This window comes from Notolepis coatsorum (genome assembly GCF_963971535.1).
Source record: "Notolepis coatsorum genome assembly, contig: SCAFFOLD_2991, whole genome shotgun sequence".
NCBI classification, from domain to species: domain Eukaryota; kingdom Metazoa; phylum Chordata; class Actinopteri; order Aulopiformes; family Paralepididae; genus Notolepis; species Notolepis coatsorum.
In genome coordinates this window covers 1-19,279 of record NW_028173303.1, presented here as the reverse complement: position 1 = coordinate 19,279, position 19,279 = coordinate 1, and the positions used below count along the sequence as shown (strand labels likewise).

Below are 19,279 nucleotides of genomic sequence, written 5' to 3'. Positions count from 1 at the left end.
AGAGAGGAGGGAGAGAGAGATATTACAGTAGAGAGGTGTAAGAGAGGAGAGAGAGAGAGAGAGAGAGAGAGAGAGAGAGAGAGAGAGAGAGAGAGACAGAGAGGGAGAGAGAGAGAGAGAGAGAGAGAGAGAGAGACAGAGAGGAGAGAGAGAGAGAGAGGTCAGTTAGACAATATTTTCCTGATCTTTATATTCCTTATCGTGACCTTACCTTTGGGTCCATAATGCGGACTGTTCTCTTTAACGGTGTCCAGCCCCCTCCCCTCCCTCCCTCCCTCCCTCCCCTCCCTCCCCTCCCTCCCTCCCTCCCTCCCTCCCTCCCTCCGCCTCACACCTCCCCTCCCTCATCCCTCCATCCCTCCCCTCCCCCCCCCTCCCTCCCTCCGCCTCACACACGTCTCTCTGTCCCTCCTCCAGTGCCCATGTACAGCCAGTCTCCGCTGGTGACGGGGGAACGCGGGGTGTCGACTGGCGCCATGAGGACCGTCAACAAGCTGCCTCGCCACCCGGCCCTGGCGCGGACCCCAGAGTGCCCCCTCTGCCCCCAGTCCCCCCCAGGCCCCTGCAGCAGCTCGTCATGCAGCAGCAACACCAGCACTTCCTGGAGAAGCAGAAACAGTACCAGCTGATCAAGGTACTGACAGAACCAGCTGAACAAGGTACTGACAGAACCAGCTGAACAAGGTACTGACAGAAACCGGCTGATCAAGGTACTGACAGAACCAGCTGAACAAGGTACTGACAGAACCAGCTGAACAAGGTACTGACAGAACCAGCTGAACCAGGTGCTGACAGAACCAGCTGATCAAGGTACTGACAGAACCAGCTGAACAAGGTACTGACAGAACCAGCTGAACCAGGTACTGACAGAACCAGGTACTGACAGAACCGGCTGAACAAGGTACTGACAGAACCAGCTGAACCAGGTACTGACAGAACCGGCTGAACAAGGTACTGACAGAACCAGCCTGAACCAGGTACTGACAGAACCGGCTGAACCAGGTGCTGACAGAACCAGCTGAACAAGGTACTGACAGAACCAGCTGAACCAGGTGCTGACAGAACCAGCTGAACAAGGTACTGACAGAACCAGCTGAACAAGGTACTGACAGAACCAGCTGAACCAGGTACTGACAGAACCAGCTGAACAAGGTACTGACAGAACCAGCTGATCAAGGTACTGACCGAACCGGCTGAGCAAGGTACTGACAGAACCAGCTGAACCAGGTACTGACAGAAACCAGCTGAACAAGGTACTGACAGAACCAGCTGAACAAGGAACTGACAGAACCAGCTGAACAAGGTACTGACAGAACCAGCTAGGGATGTTCGATATTGGCTTTTTTTACCGATATCCGATATACCGATATTGTCCAACTCTTAATTTCCGATACCCGATATATGCGGGGTTCCCCCCCCCCCCCCCCCCCCCCCCCCCCCCCAAAAAAACGGAATAATTTCAGGTAATTAACATTACATATCTCTTGTCGTGGAATTAACACAACATTATGCATACTTTTGACAATAAATAAAATAAGAATTTGTTCTTACTTGTTTGCCTGGGTAAATAAAGGTTAAATAAATGTAAAAAAATAAATAAAAAAAAAAGTTTTTTTATTTGTTGTTGTACCTTTAAACAAGGTACAAACAGAACCAGCTAAACAAGGTACAAACTACCAGCTAAATAAGGTACAAAACTACCAGCTAAACAAGGTACAAACAGTAGGGTGACCAAACGTCCTCTTTTGCCCGGACATGTCCCTCTTTTCTCACGCCCTGTCCGGGCCGTCCGGGGGGGGGTTTATAAAATTCATGATAATGTCCGGCTTTCACGGACCGTTTGCATATACTTAAATTGACTGGCGCATTGCACAGAATACTACGGTAATCTGTTGCGTGTGTGACGTAATCCCTGAGAAGCTTTGTGGGGCGGCTCTACAACTACACTCACACACAGAGGAAGAGGGGACAGAGCGCACCGCAGCTCACGTTCACAATGCCAAAGAATGTACTTTTACAGATGAACTGCAGAAGAAATTCCAAAATGTACCCGACCCCGTCAGAACAAATGGGAGGCGGAGTGCACCGTGTGCAAAGCTTGGACATGTGCAAGTTGAGAGTTTGTCTGCATGCAAAGTTGACAGACTTATTTTGTTAAACCCGGGAAAACAGAGGATGCTGTAAAGTAAATGCAGCGGAGGGGAGGGTGCGTTTGCATTTCATACTCTGAAACATCACAATCTATGGATTGCACAAGTGCCTTGCTAAAAAAAGGCATTTCCAGACTCTGACCACTGCCAAAAAAGTTCAGTAGTGCGAGCACTAAATCCGAAGCCAATTGTTATAACGCCCCCACTCGACTCGATTGATGTCGCACATGAAGCACTCAAATCAAACCACGGAGCAGTGAAAATATTCCCAATCATAATACAGTACTTTGACTGGAAGAGGGGTGGGGCATGCAAACAAAATGAATCGAGGTTAAATACATCAAATGAGACAGCAGAAAACCATTGCACAATATCTCATTGAAACATGGCAAGAAAAAAAACAATTTGTCTGAAAAATATATTTGTTAACTGGATTTTCTATTTTCTATTATTTCATATATTTTGTTATTTATTTTTTGTCCAGTAAGACTTGAAAAGAGAGAGCTATTCTTTTGTTACAGGTTGATTTTTAAGTTATTATTGTGCCATTGAGATTTGTCTAGGCATAATCAAGCATGCTGATTGTTGAGTAACTTTGGTTTGGTGTGTCTTTGGTTATAGAGAGATATTGTTGTGTTATATACAGTAAAATAATACTTGTATATCCATAGAGAGGAGGCATACTTTAAATATATTAAAACAATAATGCATCTTTGAGTAAACGTTGAGTATCATCAGGCATGCGTTGCTCATGGGACGGGGGGTTGCACACCGTGCAACCAGTCTGTGAGCAGAAGCACGCACATGCACGAATGTGCACACGTGTGCACACAGAAAATGTGCTGCACTCGACTGATGAGCCAACTCGCTAAGTACTACTTTGAATAACAATATGGCCGGTCGTCGGGTGTGTTCAAATACGTTCTCAGATACATTCACACAAAACTTGTGAATGAAATGTGTTACATTCCATTCGTAGAGGCAATTAGGCACTGTCTTTAGTCTGTGCTATGCGAGGGAACATCTATGCGCATGCGCGGGAGCGTGCGCACGCGGCGTCATTAAAACATAGTGCAACCAGTCGTCCCATGAGCAACGCATGCCTGAGTATCATTAAGTATCTTGAGGCTGGGGGGACATGTCCTCTTTTTTGGAAATCAAAATATGGTCACCCTAACAAACAGAACCAGCTAAACAAGGTACAAACTACCAGCTAAACAAGGTACAAACAGAACCAGCTAAACAAGGTACAAACTACCAGCTAAATAAGGTACAAACAGAACCAGCTAAACAAGGTACAAACAATACCAGCTAAACAAGGTACTGTGGGAGCGCAAGAAAGGATGAAACGGGAGACGGTAGTCGAGTCTTTCCTTTTACTTCCCAACATAAATTACATACATCCACCAAGAGTGCAGAGACGTTAATGTTACTCCTCGTACTAGTGACAACAGCCAGCTGACAGCTGACATTATTGTTCCATAGCATACGCCTTCAGTTGATCATGACAAATCCTCTCTTACCTTGACGATTAAAAAGCCTCCATAATAAAAAAAAAAAAAAAAAGCTGTAGCCAGCCAGCTAGCATTGATGCTATTCAAAATGCTATCCACATTAGCTAAATAGCTAACCAACTAAATACAATAGACAGTGGTATCCTGAGGTAACGTTAAATACAGGCAACGTTTGCTAGTCGAAATGACTGGACACACACAGGGACAAGTTAAACATCAATCAATTAATTTATTCCAACAGGTAGTTTGAGCTGCATGTGAGCCACGGTCTTTCTCTCCTCTCCATTGGAAACTAATGACGTTACGTTAGCTCGAAAAGCACAGAACCGGCTGACACAAGTTACGCTGCTAGCAACAGACACTATAACACTTCCGGTCGGGGGTTTTCAAAATAAAAGAAACAGGAAAGACATTTATTTTGTAAATTTGTGGCATGCACTTATCTTGAGACGTTTTCGTTTTCACGGAAACCTTCAAACGAAACGAAAATGAAACGGATCAAAATAGTTTTAGTCTGGACAAGGCCTTAGTCTAATCGTTGTGACACCAATAGACCAGCAGCGTCTATTGTCTACTGCACACACACGCACGCATGCACGCACGCACGCACGCACACACACACACACACACGCACACGCATACACACACCAAACAGCTAGATCTGTCGTTTTTAGAGACACGATCATAATGAGGCGTTTGTCATAATGAGTCTCCTGAACTATTTAAAACCAATAATGAATAGATCAGACAGAGACACACACACATTTACGCTTATAGCAGACTTAATGATGTTTGAATATTTCAGCTAATGAAGTTAAATCAACTATTCAGTCCGTTTTCATAATGTAACGTTAGAGAGAGAGAGACGGAGACAGCTCCGAAGGTTCATTCTGCGGAGCGCGTGCTGGACTTTATATATATATATATTATATATATATATATATATATATATATATATATATATATATATATATATATATATATATTGCGCACTGCTGCCAGTCAGACTTGTAAGATACTGGGCCCGTTGTCTCAGAATGCATTTAGGCGAGTCTCGTCTCCCCATCGATACTCCTCACCACCCCCCCCCCCCCCCCCCGTGTTACCCCTCCCCTCGACAATGTAGTTCTTTGGATAGAACCCATTTACAAGTCGTATTACATTTAGCAAATAAGGAAACAGATAGAGAACATTTCAAAGGACTAGAAATTGCAAATATAATTTTTTTTTTACCTAATTCTGAATCCCAACATTTTCGGCATTAATGAAAAATCCTCTTCACACCTTTTGGAGCCTGTTGTTCTCCCGCCGACGGGAGCGTCGACCTCAGAGGGTTTTAATCCACACCTTTAGTTATGGACAGATTGAGTAGGACCTGATTCCAGATCTGTGTTTGTCTGCAGATCTTCTCTAAGGGGGCGGAGCTTCCTCGGCAGCCTCCCACCCACCCTGAGGAGACGGAGGAGGAGCTAACAGAGACCAATGAGATGCAGGAGGAGGGAGGAGAGGCGGAGCTACACAGGTAAATAAAATACCAGCGGCAAACCTCGGTCAAGTTTACAAGTTGTGACATATTGCTGACCTTTTGTGGTGCAACCAATACTTTATTATGATGTGACATCATCAGAAATATGATGCTGAGATTCATCAGTAATATGATGCTGAGATTCATCAGTAATATGATGCTGAGATTCATCAGTAATATGATGCTGAGATTCATCAGCAGTGTTGGGACTAACGCGTTACAAAGTAACGCGTTACAGAAACGAAGTAACTTTTTGCCGCAACTAGTACTCTAACGCATTACTTTTGAAATTCAGTAACGCTACTTACGTTACTGAATGGTTTGTTAGTTCGTTACTGCGTTCTTTTTATGTAGATTCATAGCGAGCGTCCTTATTTCGCCTGCGTTTGTTTTGTTTACTGTAGACTGAAAGGCGCTATAAGACGAAGTATTATTATTATTATTATTATTTCTTTCCGTAGCCTCATTCTGGTTTTCGCACTTCTGATTGGCCACTGACGTTCTGAAAGAAATAGACGCTCTCTACAGTAAACAACAAGAGGACGCTCGCTATGAATCTACATAATAAGAACGCAGTAATAATAACGAACTAACAAACCATTTAGCAACTACTTGGAGAGATAATTAATATACAACATGGAAACGAGATAAAGAACATGTTTGAAGGGCTGCTGGAGTCAACTGGACTAACGTTACATCTCGACCACGCAGACTGGTGACGGTGAGTGCAATGTGTTCACTGAAACTCAAGATCAACGGATTTTGACTGTACGAAATCTGCCAGGGAATCTCATAATACTAATCAAACAATATAAATATAGTCCTTTCATGCACAATTGATATCCTAACTATTCTAACGTTGCAATGCTTTGATTGATATCTTAAACAACGCTGCAAGATGGTTATGAATGAATTAATGAATGGATGAATGAATGAAAACTTTATTTAACAGATTGCAGAATGGGTACAATACAGTACGGCTCAATACATACAATTGTTAAGGGGATGCAGACCTGAGAAAGACGTTTGTCTTGTTTCCATCAGGGTCCCCCATTTTCAATTCATATAGACATTTATGACATACACAACATACATGACATTTATGGCATAGGGACATATAGGTATTTAGTACTGATACATTTGTGACATAAGCGGTATTCAAATATACAGTACTGTTACCCCTAGATCCTGACAGAGTATATACATATGATGGGGAGGGAGGGGGTGGGTGGGTGGGAGAGAAATATACATACAGCGGGGAGGGAATATATAATGAAACGCTCTAGACCACATTGCTTAGCAGAGTTCGGTGATGTGAATGGAAACTGTCAAGTTGATCAACCGATTTTGAGTATATGGGGCATGGGACTTGAGCAATTTTATTTTTTATTTTTTTTTAAATAACTAAATAGTTACTTTTCACAGTAACTCATTACTTTTGGGTGTAAGTAACTAGTACAGTAACGAAGTTACTTTGAAATGAAGTAACTAGTAAAGTAACTGAGTTACTATTTTTCAGTAACTAGCACAACACTGTTCATCAGTAATATGATGTTGATTCATCAGTAATATGATGCTGAGATTCATCAGTAATATGATGCTGAGATTCATCAGTAATATGATGTTGATTCATCAGTAATATGATGCTGAGATTCATCAGTAATATGATGTTGATTCATCAGTAATATGATGTTGACAAGCTGTGATTCCTAAAAGTTGATCAACCCACCTGCACCCCATAATCTGCTGACCTGAACACGATTTATATATATATATATATATATATATATATATATATATATATATATATATATATGATTTGGTCACATGATACATTTCTGACTTTACAATCAGACGTCCATACCCAGAGACCATCAGATGGTCTATACTGGGTGGGCGACGGATGGACGGATGGGCGGACAGACAGACATGCAGACAGACAGACAGACAGACAGACAGACAGACAGACAGACAGACAGACAGACAGACAGACAGACAGACAGACAGACAGACAGACAGACAGACAGACAGATCTGACATCCTGTCCGTCTGTTTTTCTCACCAATCAGGCTTCAGAAGGAGGGGTCAGATGACTCCACGCCTTCCTCCGAGCGGCTGGGCGTGCACGTGAAGAGCGAGATCGAGCACGGGGGCGTGCACGTGAAGGGAGAGAGCACGGAGAGCGAGCTAGAGGAAGAGGAGGAGGACGACGAAGCCATAGAACTGAAAGAGTGCGATGAAGAGGATGAAATAATCTACGCACAGGTCGGTATCTGTTCAAGTGTAACGTGTAAATATATGTTTCTTACTTTCGGTCTGGGTGTATTTTGAAGTAGAGGTGTAAATATGTTTCTTACTTTGTGCCCAGAAGAATAGAAGAGAGCTGTTTTCCAGATTATGAATTTTAGGCTTAGGGGTTTAGGGTAAGGGTGAGGATAAGGTAAGATACGTGACACTGTGGCTACATGGTAGATATGGTAGGGTGGCTACATGGGTAGAGCTCCAAGCTCGTGATCAGAAGATCACTGGTTCGAGCCCCGGTCAAGGTTGTTGTCTGAAAGTGGTGTCCAGCAGGGAGCTCTCTGTCCTCTGGACCTGGTGGTGTTGTTGTCCAGCTCTCTGTCCTCTGGACCTGGTGGTGTTGTTGTCCAGCAGGGAGCACTCTGTCCTCTGGACCTGGTGGTGTTGTTGTCCAGCTCTCTGTCCTCTGGACCTGGTGGTGTTGTTGTCCAGCAGGGAGCACTCTGTCCTCTGGACCTGGTGGTGTTGTTGTCCAGCTCTCTGTCCTCTGGACCTGGTGGTGTTGTTGTCCAGCAGGGAGCACTCTGTCCTCTGGACCTGGTGGTGTTGTTGTCCAGCAGGGAGCTCTCTGTCCTCTGGACCTGGTGGTGTTGTTGTCCAGCTCTCTGTCCTCTGGACCTGGTGGTGTTGTTGTCCAGCAGGGAGCACTCTGTCCTCTGGACCTGGTGGTGTTGTTGTCCAGCAGGGAGACACTCTGTCCTCTGGACCTGGTGGTGTTGTTGTCCAGCAGGGAGCATTATGTCCTCTGGACCTGGTGGTGTTGTTGTCCAGCAGGGAGACACTCTGTCCTCTGGACCTGGTGGTGTTGTTGTCCAGCAGGGAGACACTCTGTCCTCTGGACCTGGTGGTGTTGTTGTCCAGCAGGGAGACACTCTGTCCTCTGGACCTGGTGGTGTTGTTGTCCAGCAGGGAGCACTCTGTCCTCTGGACCTGGTGGTGTTGTTGTCCAGCAGGGAGCACTCTGTCCTCTGGACCTGGTGGTGTTGTTGTCCAGCTCTCTGTCCTCTGGACCTGGTGGTGTTGTTGTCCAGCAGGGAGACACTCTGTCCTCTGGACCTGGTGGTGTTGTTGTCCAGCAGGGAGACACTCTGTCCTCTGGACCTGGTGGTGTTGTTGTACAGCAGGGAGCTGACACAGTAACTGTTACAGTGATAGGGACACAGTACAGTTGTGAATGCCGTCCTTCGGATGAGACGTTAAACTGAGGTCCTGACTGAATTCAGAACCCAGACGTTCCTGGACAAATTCCCAATCAAGTCTCTGACATCAAGGCCACCTAGGGCTGGGCGATATGGCCTAAATATGATATCACGATATTTTCTGACCTTTCGGCGATACACGATACGCATCACGATGTTTTTCTTTTTTTCCCCAAACAATTCATTATGAGGCTTACCAAGACAGTATTTGAGTTTGCAAGCTAACATTAAAGACAAAATAAAATACCCATGCATTTAGCATTTTTATATTATATATTAGATTTAGATTATTGGATTATTAGATTATATATTGCATATATTTAGCAATGAGATATTATATGATTTAGATATGAAATATGATGAATTGAAAATGGGGGACCCTGATGTAAACAAGACGAAAGTCTTTCGCTGGTCTGCATCCCCTTAACAATTGTATGTATTGAGCTGTACTGTACCCATTCTGCAATATGTTAATAAAGTTTTAAATCAATCAATAGGATTTTAGCATTTTTATGAAACTACTGTATATTTGTATGTCTCTAAATGTTTTGATGAATTGAAAATGGAGGACCCTTATGTAAAAAAGCCGAAAGTCTTTTTCTGGTCTTCATCCTCCAGTCAGTCCACTGTTGTTGTATTGAGCTGTACTGTATTGTACCCATTCTGCAATCGTTAATAACGTTCATTCATTCAATCATTCAGCCGGCAACAGAATAATTTTGATTGACAGTCGAGTCTGCCAATTACGTCACACCGCTTGTACCCGCCCTGCTGTTCTTAGCACCAATCGGCAAGCAGCGCTATTATTTTTTTACTTCCTGAATGCCCTCCTTGATTTTAACGAGAGCTCAGCTCAACGACAACAACAACAGCTCACCGCAGCCGACGAGTGATTACTAGCGCACCGCAGCATGACAACGAGGCATAATGATTTTACTGCAACAAATGTTATAATAAAAGCCTTTCCATACATCTGTCTGATTGAAAACTTTATTAACAGACCGCAGAATGGGCACGCACAACTCGGCACGGACTGAGATATGAACAGTAACGCTTGCTATCTATTGCTATCTATGTCGTCATCGGACGTTGCTATGTTTGGGTAAATACGCTGATGTGTAACTATATAACGTGTAACTATATAATGTTGATGCCACAAAACAAATGCCTTTGTTAATCATAAGTACTAACTAACTTTGATGCAGTAGTGTGTGTGTGGGAGCGGCGTTGTTCAAAAGTTTGAACGGGGTGGACCAGATTGACGCGACACAATCCTCTTGGGCAAAACATCACGATATCCACGATACGTTAAAAAAGTGTATCGTTAATGAACTGTACCCGATATTTATATAATATCGTCATATCGCCCAGCCCTAAGGCCACCTCATCATCCCTTCCCCTTAACACTTTGAATGCCCAGCAGGGGGCGCTCATTTAGTGCTTGAATGCCCAGCACCACTCCAATGTTAACGTTAATATCGCCTAATCTATGTTTTAAATTATGGCTATGTGTCTAATCTGCCCGTTGCATTATCTATGACCCATTTCCAGTCAACATTGTCGAAGCAGATTGTTTTTTTATCAGTTCATTTCCGTTTGATAGCATTTTGAAAAGCACTCGTTTTCACGTAAAAAAGAAGAGATTCTATGATAATCGCCTTTACTGTAATATTCTAGAACGTTGTCATTTTGCGGCCTATTTATGAATAGTTTTCAAATAAACGCTAGATTATCGATAGTATATGTGTACGTGTGCACGCTAGTGCCGCGCGCTGAAAATCGATTCTCTCAGTTCCTGATCGCTCTTACAGTCAAACAGTCATATCACATTATAGGGGAAACGCTTATATCTCCGTGAAAAAAGGTCTGATTATCCTAATACTGGTAAAATAGATTCCTTACCTGAGATCAGATGGTATCCAAATGGATTATTCCAATTCCTGATCGCCATTCCGAAAATCGATCCTTTTATTGATCCACTGCTACATACTGTAAAACACATAATCCCCGCTGCTCAGAAAGTCCAGCATGATGCTGATCGAGTCCGTTTTTTTTTTTCTCATGCTTTTTTATTGAGTCCAATCCAAAAGGGTGAATTACCATCTGGGAGACGATAGGGGGGCGCTTTTTTCACATCTGAGCGTCTGGGGTGGCTGAATTACCAATGGTAGACTCGGTTGATGAAATATGAATTCAGATCGCTAATACATTTAAAAAAAACTATCGTTATGGGCATTCAACCCGCGGGGGGTAAACCAGAGAAAACTCGGGTTGGGCATTCAAAGTGTTAATTGGCTGATATCAATCCCTGTCTCCTGAGCCTTTCAGCCATTGTGTAGTGTGATGTGTGCCGGGTGCCAGTGTATGGCAGCCATTGAGCCTGCGTAGCCCAAGGTTGGGTGCACTTTCCAGTTTCCACCCTACATTATAAAGTGCTTTGAGTGTCTAGAAAAGTGCTATATAAATGCAATTATAATGAATAAATTAATTCATCATTCATAATCCACACACACGCTCGCACACACACACACACACACACACACACACACACACACACACACAGCCATGCTGGGTGATTCAGTTCTAAATATGAATGCAGTGACCTGTTCCTGTTGACGACACAGTGACATCACTCTGATGAGTCATCACACCACTGCAGAGCCCTGTGTGCGCGTACGTGTGTGTGTGTGTGTGTGGGAGGGGGGGTGTCTGTGTGTGTACGTGTATATAATATAATATACCATATAGTGGTATATATAATAATAATAATAATAATAGTACATGGTATATATATAGTAATACTAGTGTACATGGTATATATAGTAATAATAGTATGCATGGTATATATAGTAATAATAGTATACATGGTATATATAGTAATAATAGTGTACATGGTATATATAGTAATAATAGTGTACATGGTATATATAGAATAGTGTACATGGTATATATAGTAATAATAGTGTACATGGTATATATAGTAATAATAGTGTACATGGTATATATAGTAATAATAGTGTACATGGTATATATAGTAATAATAGTGTACATGGTATATATAGTAATAATAGTGTACATGGTATATATAGTAATAATAGTATACATGGTATATATAGTAATAATAGTATACATGGTATATATAGTAATAATAGTGTACATGGTATATATAGTAATAATAGTATACATGGTATATATAGTAATAATAGTATACGTGGTATATATAGTAATACTAGTATATATAGTATTACTAGTGTACATGGTATATATAGTAATAATAGTGTACATGGTATATGTAAGGGATAATGTATAGCTACGAGGTCATTGTCGCAAAATAATTGACCGACACAGAGTTTAGAACACAGAGGCGCCTCGCAGAGGTGTTCTAAACGTCAGTGAAGGTCAATTATTTTGCGACAATGACCGAGTATAGCTATACATTATCCCGCTTATTACATGGCTAACTTACTAACAATATACCTAATTCATTTTACACCATCGTCAAGACGAGATCAAATGCAGACGCAGTTCTGTTCTGTCGCTCCGCTGTCATCGCCGGCAGCTTTGCCAGCAGCCGGCAGGTGTGTCTGATTGGCTGCACTGATGCAGTGTGTGTCAGTGGGCTTGATTGGTCCAGCTGCGAACAGCGGTCATTATTGCTCGGCAGAGGTCCGTTATCGAGTAATAACGGACCTCTAACGAGCACTATTGGCCAATCACAATCAAGCATTTCGGTGAATGTTAAAACGCCATGTAATAAATAGTAATAATAGTGTACATGTTATATATAGTAATAATAGTGTGCATGGTATATATAGTAATAATAGTGTACATGGTATATATAGTAATAATAGTGTACATGGTATATATAGTAATAATAGTGTACATGGTATATATAGTCATAATAGTGTACATGGTATATATAGTAATAATAGTGTTGGTGGAGAATTATCCGACGTTTTTCCCAATATGTTTATCATTATTATCCTTCATTATTATCATAAGTAACATTTATTGTATACATTTATTGCATGAGTCAGTTATTATCTGGTGCCACCTAGTGGACGCACTTTGGAGCACATATTGCGACTCTGGACAGGTAAGCTGTCTCTGCGCCGGCGCGTCGCGCTATTTAAGTGACACTCTTAGCCCTAGGCTGTAAGGTGAAAAGCCCTGTGGGCGAACTCTTGACTGGCCAACGGTACGTTGCATTGCATGCGCCATTAATATCCGCATTTATCTTTGATTCATATATCTAGTTAATAATTAATGCCGTTTATTTCCTTTCCTTTGTATAGGTAAATAATCTGACTGACTAACGTCTGATTGTACGCTGACTGACTAACGTCTGATTGTACGCTGCTGACTAAACGCTGACTGAATGTACACGCTGACTATAGACTCTGTATCGTCTACTGACGTTTGAATGAACACTGCTGACTAACGTCTGGCTAACTGTTACCTGGCTACTGCTGGCTAAACGTCTGGCTACACTAGCAAGTACCGGCGGTTGCTAAATTGCAACCTAACTATCAACGAACTATTATCAACGTCGACTTGGTTGAACATTACCAAATACCATATCGACCTCTACTAACATTATCCGCTAATGCTTGGATGTAAGCTGCTACTAACTATCAGCTACAAGCTAACCACTTGTTTAATTGGCCACCTGGTGATTATTGCAACGAGTAGTAATTGGATGCTGGACATTGAAGTCCAAATAAACGAACATTCTTACAAAGTCCGAATTGTTTCACTGGTTTGATTAGAAGTAATTTCGCCCACACCCTTCCAAGGGGGACATCTAGTTGACTCATTGACTGAGACTGCTAGATAATTGGACAGTTGGTATATATAGTAATAATAGTGTACATGGTATATATAGTAGTAGCACACTGCGCCAGAGTCCATGCAGTAATTAAGAGTCAGACAGTTCTCCAGCTGTGTGTGTGTGCGTGTACTGTGTGTGCTGTGCACATGCGCGACTGTTCTATTCTGGTACTCTGATCACGTCAGACAGGAGACACATTTCACCTTCACACTTTCACTCTGAATGAAGAGAGAGAGAGGGAGGGAGGGAGGGAGTGAGGGAGAAAAGGTGGGAGGGAGAGAGAGGTGGAGAAATAGAGAAGAGAGAGAGAAAAATAAGAGAGATGGAGAGATAAACAAATCGTCTTGTTCTGCTCTCATTCAGAAAAAAACCACACACATATATATATATATACACACACACACACACACACAAACACACACACACACACACGTATACACACAAGTCCTCTTCCTCGATGACTGTGCTTGTCTGCAGAAATTACTGGAATATTAACGTTATAAACATCAACGTTTCTTCTCTCCTCTCTTCTCTCCTCTTTCCCTCTCCTCCTCTTCTCTCCTCTTTCCCTCCCCTCTCATCTTCTCCTCTCTTTCCCTCCCCTCTCCTCTTCTCTCCTCTCTTTCCCTCTCCTCTCCTCTTCTCTCCTCTCTTTCCCTCCCCTCTTCTCTCCTCTCTTTCCCTCCCCTCTCCTCTTCTCTCCTCTCTTTCCCTCTCCTCTCCTCTTCTCTCCTCTCTTTCCCTCTCCTCTCCTCTTCTCTCCTCTCTTTCCCTCCCCTCTTCTCTCCTCTCTTTCCCTCCCCTCTCCTCTTCTCTCCTCTCTTTCCCTCTCCTCTCCTCTTCTCTCCTCTCTTTCCCTCCCCTCTCCTCTTCTCTCCTCTCTTTCCCTCCCCTCTCCTCTTCTCTCCTCTCTTTCCCTCCCCTCTCCTCTTCTCTCCTCTCTTTCCCTCCCCTCTCCTCTTCTCTCCTCTCTTTCCCTCCCCTCTCCTCTTCTTTCCTCTCTTTCCCTCCCCTCTCCTCTTCTCTCCTCTCTTTCCCTCCCCTCTCCTCTTCTCTCCTCTCTTTCCCTCCCCTCTCCTCTTCTCTCCTCTCCTGTTGTTACGGTTTCACCTCCACGGCCGTCTCTACCACCGTCACACATCTCCGTGTCTGTCTCACACCTCCGTGTCTGTCTCACCCTCTGTGTCTGTCTCACACCTCCGTGTCTGTCTCACCCTCTGTGTCTGTCTCACACCTCCGTGTCTGTCTCACACCTCCGTGTCTGTCTCACACCTCCGTGTCTGTCTCACCCTCCGTGTCTGTCTCACCCTCCGTGTCTGTCTCACACCTCCGTGTCTGTCTCTCTCACCCTCCGTGTCTGTCTCACCCTCTGTGTCTGTCTCACCCTCTAATACTAATCACGCTGATGGATGGAGGCTCCACACCTGTCTGCTAATCACCACACCACCCTACAAGACACCTGGATCTCCATTCATCAGCGTCAGATCTTCTTTAACTCATTGAGCGTCAAAAACATAATATCTCGTGTTTCGCCGCCAACGCTTGAGTGCCAACAATTTAATATCTCGTTTTTAGATCCTTTGATATTTTGCCTTTGATCCCCGTTCTGAACACTCAGCCGGAGATCCCTGGCACATCTGCCTACGTTGGAAATTGCAATGACGGTCGAATCACAACTAGTCGTTCCTGGGCTTCGCCAACTTCTATCTGCAATTAATTCAGGACTACAGTCGGGTGGCCGCGCCTCTCACGGCACTCACCTCCTCCCTGGACTCCTGCAGCCAGTACCACCTTCACGGCACTCACCTCCTCCCTGGACTCCTGCAGCCAGTACCACCTTCACGGCACTCACCTCCTCCCTGGACTCCTGCAGCCAGTACCACCTTCACGGCACTCACCTCCTCCCTGGACTCCTGCAGCCAGTACCACCTTCACGGCACTCACCTCCTCCCTGGACTCCTGCAGCCAGGACCACCTTCACGGCACTCACCTCCTCCCTGGACTCCTGCAGCCAGTACCACCTTCACGGCACTCACCTCCTCCCTGGACTCCTGCAGCCAGTACCACCTTCACGGCACTCACCTCCTCCCTGGACTCCTGCAGCCAGTACCACCTTCACGGAGGAGTCGTTTCACCTCCGCGCCGGTCCTAGTCAACCCTGATCCCTCGAGACCCTTCGTCGTGGAGATAGATGCCTCCGACACGGGAATCGGGGGCGCACTCTCCCAGGCATCTACCGACCAGAAGATGCACCCCTGTGCATTCTACTCCCGTCGTTACACCCCCGCAGAGGCCAACTACGACATCTGTAACCGTGGATCAGTACAGAGGCGTTCCAGGAGTGGCGGCACTGGCTGGAGGCTGCCAAACACCCCGTCACCATCTGGTCGGATCACAAGAACCTGACATCAAATCGACCAGACGGTTGACCTCACGTCAGGCACGCTGGGCGCTCTTCCTGGGGCGTTTCGATTGTACCATCACCTTCCACCCAGGATCTCAGAACGCCAAGGCCGTCTCACTGTCTCGACTTCGTGCGGTGGAGGAGGATCCGGCCACTCCGGACACCATCCTTCCCTCCTCCCGGGTCATCGGAGTGGTCTCTGTGAATGTCGAGGCAGTGGTCTGGAGAGCCCAGCGCACCCAGCCTGATCCCCGGACTGGTCCACCAGGGTGTCTATTGGTTCCGGATGCCGTCAGGGCCGAGGTGACGCAGTGGGTCATGCTCGCCGGTTCGCCTGCCCTCCTCAGGCTCGACAAACATTGTCTTTTCTACGCCAACGGTTCTGGTGGCCTACCATGGACGCAGTGTTCCACGTCTCCCGGGTCAAGCCTTACAGCGGCCTGGCTCCGCTTGCTCCCCAATCTCCTCCCCAACTGGTGGATGGTCACCCTCAGTGGGCGGTTAGGAAACTCCTGAAGGTCCGTCGCCAGGGCCGGGGGTTTCAGTACCTGGTAGATTGGGAGGGTTATGGACCAGAGGAACGGAGCTGGATCCCCCGATCCCAGATCATGTCTCCCATTCTTCTCCGTGACTTCTACCGAGCCCACCCGGATGCCCCACTCGGGGGGGGGGGGTCCTGTTACGGTTTCCTCTCCTCCCATACCCTTTCTTCTCTCCTCCCCTCTCCCATCCCCTCTCTCCTCTCGTCTCTTTTCTTTTCTTCTCTTCTCCTGTTCTATCTCCTCTCTCCTCCCATCACTTCTCCTCTCCTCTCCTCTCCTCTCCTCTCTCTCCTCTCCTCTCCTCTCCTCTCCTCTCCTCTCCTCTCCTCTCCTCTCCTCTCCTCTCCTCTCCTCTCCTCTCTTCTCTTCTCTTCTCCTCTCCTATCCTCTCCTATCCTCTCCTATCCTCACCTCTCCTCTCCTTTCCTCCTCCCCTGTCAGGTATTGTGTAAATGTAATAGGAAGGGATCTTAGAATCTGAGAATATACAGTACAACTTTGTATCAACTCAGTATGAATGTTGTAATAATACCCTCCTCTCTCTCTCTCTCTCTCTCTCTCTCTCTCTCTCTCTCTCTCTCTCTCTCTCTCTCTCTCTGCCCCCCCCCCCCCTCCAGACCCTCCAGCAGTTGAATGTGTTCCAGGCCTCTGTCTCGATAGGTGGGATGCCACACAGGCCTCTGGGCCGGGCCCAGTCCTCCCCAGCCGGCACTGTGACTGTACCAGGCCTGAAGGGGGCGCCACTGGGAGACATCCCACCTATTAAACACCTGTTTACTACAGGTAAAACTAGATGACATCACACCTATTAAACACCTGTTTACTACAGGTAAAACTAGATGACATCACACCTATTAAACACCTGTTTACTACAGGTAAAACTAGATGACATCACACCTATTAAACACCTGTTTACTACAGGTAAAACTAGATGACATCACACCTATTAAACACCTGTTTACTACAGGTAAAACTAGATGACATCACACTAGGGATGCTCGATATTGGCTTTTTTACCGATACCGATATTCCGATATTGTCCAACTCTTAATTTCCGATACCGATATCAACCGATATACAACCGATACCGATATATGCAGGGTTTCCCCGTCCAAAAAACTGAATAATTTCAGGTAACTAATAATTTCACTGGATATATATATAACAAATATTGTTATTGTTTTTTCTTTTTTTAAACCGATACCGATATTTTCCGATATCACATTTTACTGCCGATATCGGCCGATAATATCGGTCGGCCGATAATATCGGACATCCCTACATCACACCTATTAAACACCTGTTTACTACAGGTAAAACTATATGACATCACACCTATTAAACACCTGTTTACTACAGGTAAAACTAGATGACATCACACCTATTAAACCTGTTTACTACAGGTAAAACTAGATGACATCACACCTATTAAACCTGTTTACTACAGGTAAAACTAGATGACATCACACCTCTGTTCTGTCTCTCTATGTGTGTGGTATATGACAGTGTCTCTCTCTCTCTAGGTGTGGTATATGACAGTGTCTCTCTCTCTATCTCTCTCTCTCTCTCTCTTCTCTCTCTAGGTGTGGTATATGACAGTGTCTCTCTCTCTATCTCTCTCTCTCTCTCTCTCTCTAGGTGTGGTGTACGACAGTGTCTCTCTCTCTAGGTGTGGTATATGACAGTGTCTCTCTCTCTATCTCTCTCTCTCTCCTCTCTCTAGGTGTGGTGTACGACAGTGTCTCTCTCTCTCTCTAGGTGTGGTGTACGACAGTGTCTCTCTCTCTCTCTAGGTGTGGTGTACGACAGTGTCTCTCTCTCTCTCTAGGTGTGGTATATGACAGTCTCTCTCTCTCCTCTCTCTAGGTGTGGTGTACGACAGTGTCTCTCTCTCTCTCTAGGTGTGGTGTACGACAGTGTCTCTCTCTCTCTCTCTCTAGGTGTGGTGTACGACAGTGTCTCTCTCTCCTCTCTCTAGGTGTGGTGTACGACAGTGTCTCTCTCTCCTCTCTCTAGGTGTGGTGTACGACAGTGTCTCTCTCTCTCTTGGTGTGGTGTATGACAGTGTCTCTCTCCTCTCTCTAGGTGTGGTGTACGACAGTGTCTCTCTCTCTCTTGGTGTGGTATATGACAGTCTCTCTCTCTCTCTCCTCTCTCTAGGTGTGGTGTACGACAGTGTCTCTCTCTCTCTCTTGGTGTGGTGTACGACAGTGTCTCTCTCTCCTCTCTCTAGGTGTGGTGTACGACAGTGTCTCTCTCTCTCTTGGTGTGGTGTATGACAGTCTCTCTCTCCTCTCTCTAGGTGTGGTGTACGACAGTGTCCTCTCTCTCTCTTGGTGTGGTATATGACAGTCTCTCTCTCTCTCCTCTCTCTAGGTGTGGTGTACGACAGTGTCTCTCTCTCTCTCTTGGTGTGGTGTATGACAGTCTCTCTCTCCTCTCTCTAGGTGTGGTGTACGACAGTGTCTCTCTCTCTCTTGGTGTGGTGTATGACAGTCTCTCTCTCCTCTCTCTAGGTGTGGTGTACGACAGTGTCTCTCTCTCTCTTGGTGTGGTATATGACAGTCTCTCTCTCTCTCTCCTCTCTCTAGGTGTGGTGTAACAGTGTCTCTCTCTCTCTCTTGGTGTGGTATATGACAGTCTCTCTCTCTCTCCTCTCTCTCTAGGTGTGGTGTACGACAGTGTCTCTCTCTCTCTCTTGGTGTGGTATATGACAGTGTCTCTCTCTCTCTCTCCCACTAGGCGTGGTGTATGACAGTGTCTCTCTCTCTCTTGGTGTGGTATATGACAGTGTCTCCCTCCTCTCTCTCTCT

General features: G+C 45.1%; 1 protein-coding gene across 1 annotated transcript; it reads left to right on the top strand.

Moving 5' to 3' along the window:
• Window positions 1–417: 417 nt before the first annotated feature.
• On the top strand, window positions 418–17,249 carry LOC311247821 (histone deacetylase 5-like; the record flags this gene model as incomplete). The annotated part of the gene is made up of 4 exons (XM_084338816.1): window positions 418–634; window positions 5,068–5,186; window positions 7,259–7,454; window positions 17,084–17,249. Coding segments are annotated over 4 exons (698 nt in total), but the record flags the coding sequence as incomplete, so codon positions are not given.
• Between the last annotated feature and the right edge of the window lie 2,030 nt (window positions 17,250–19,279).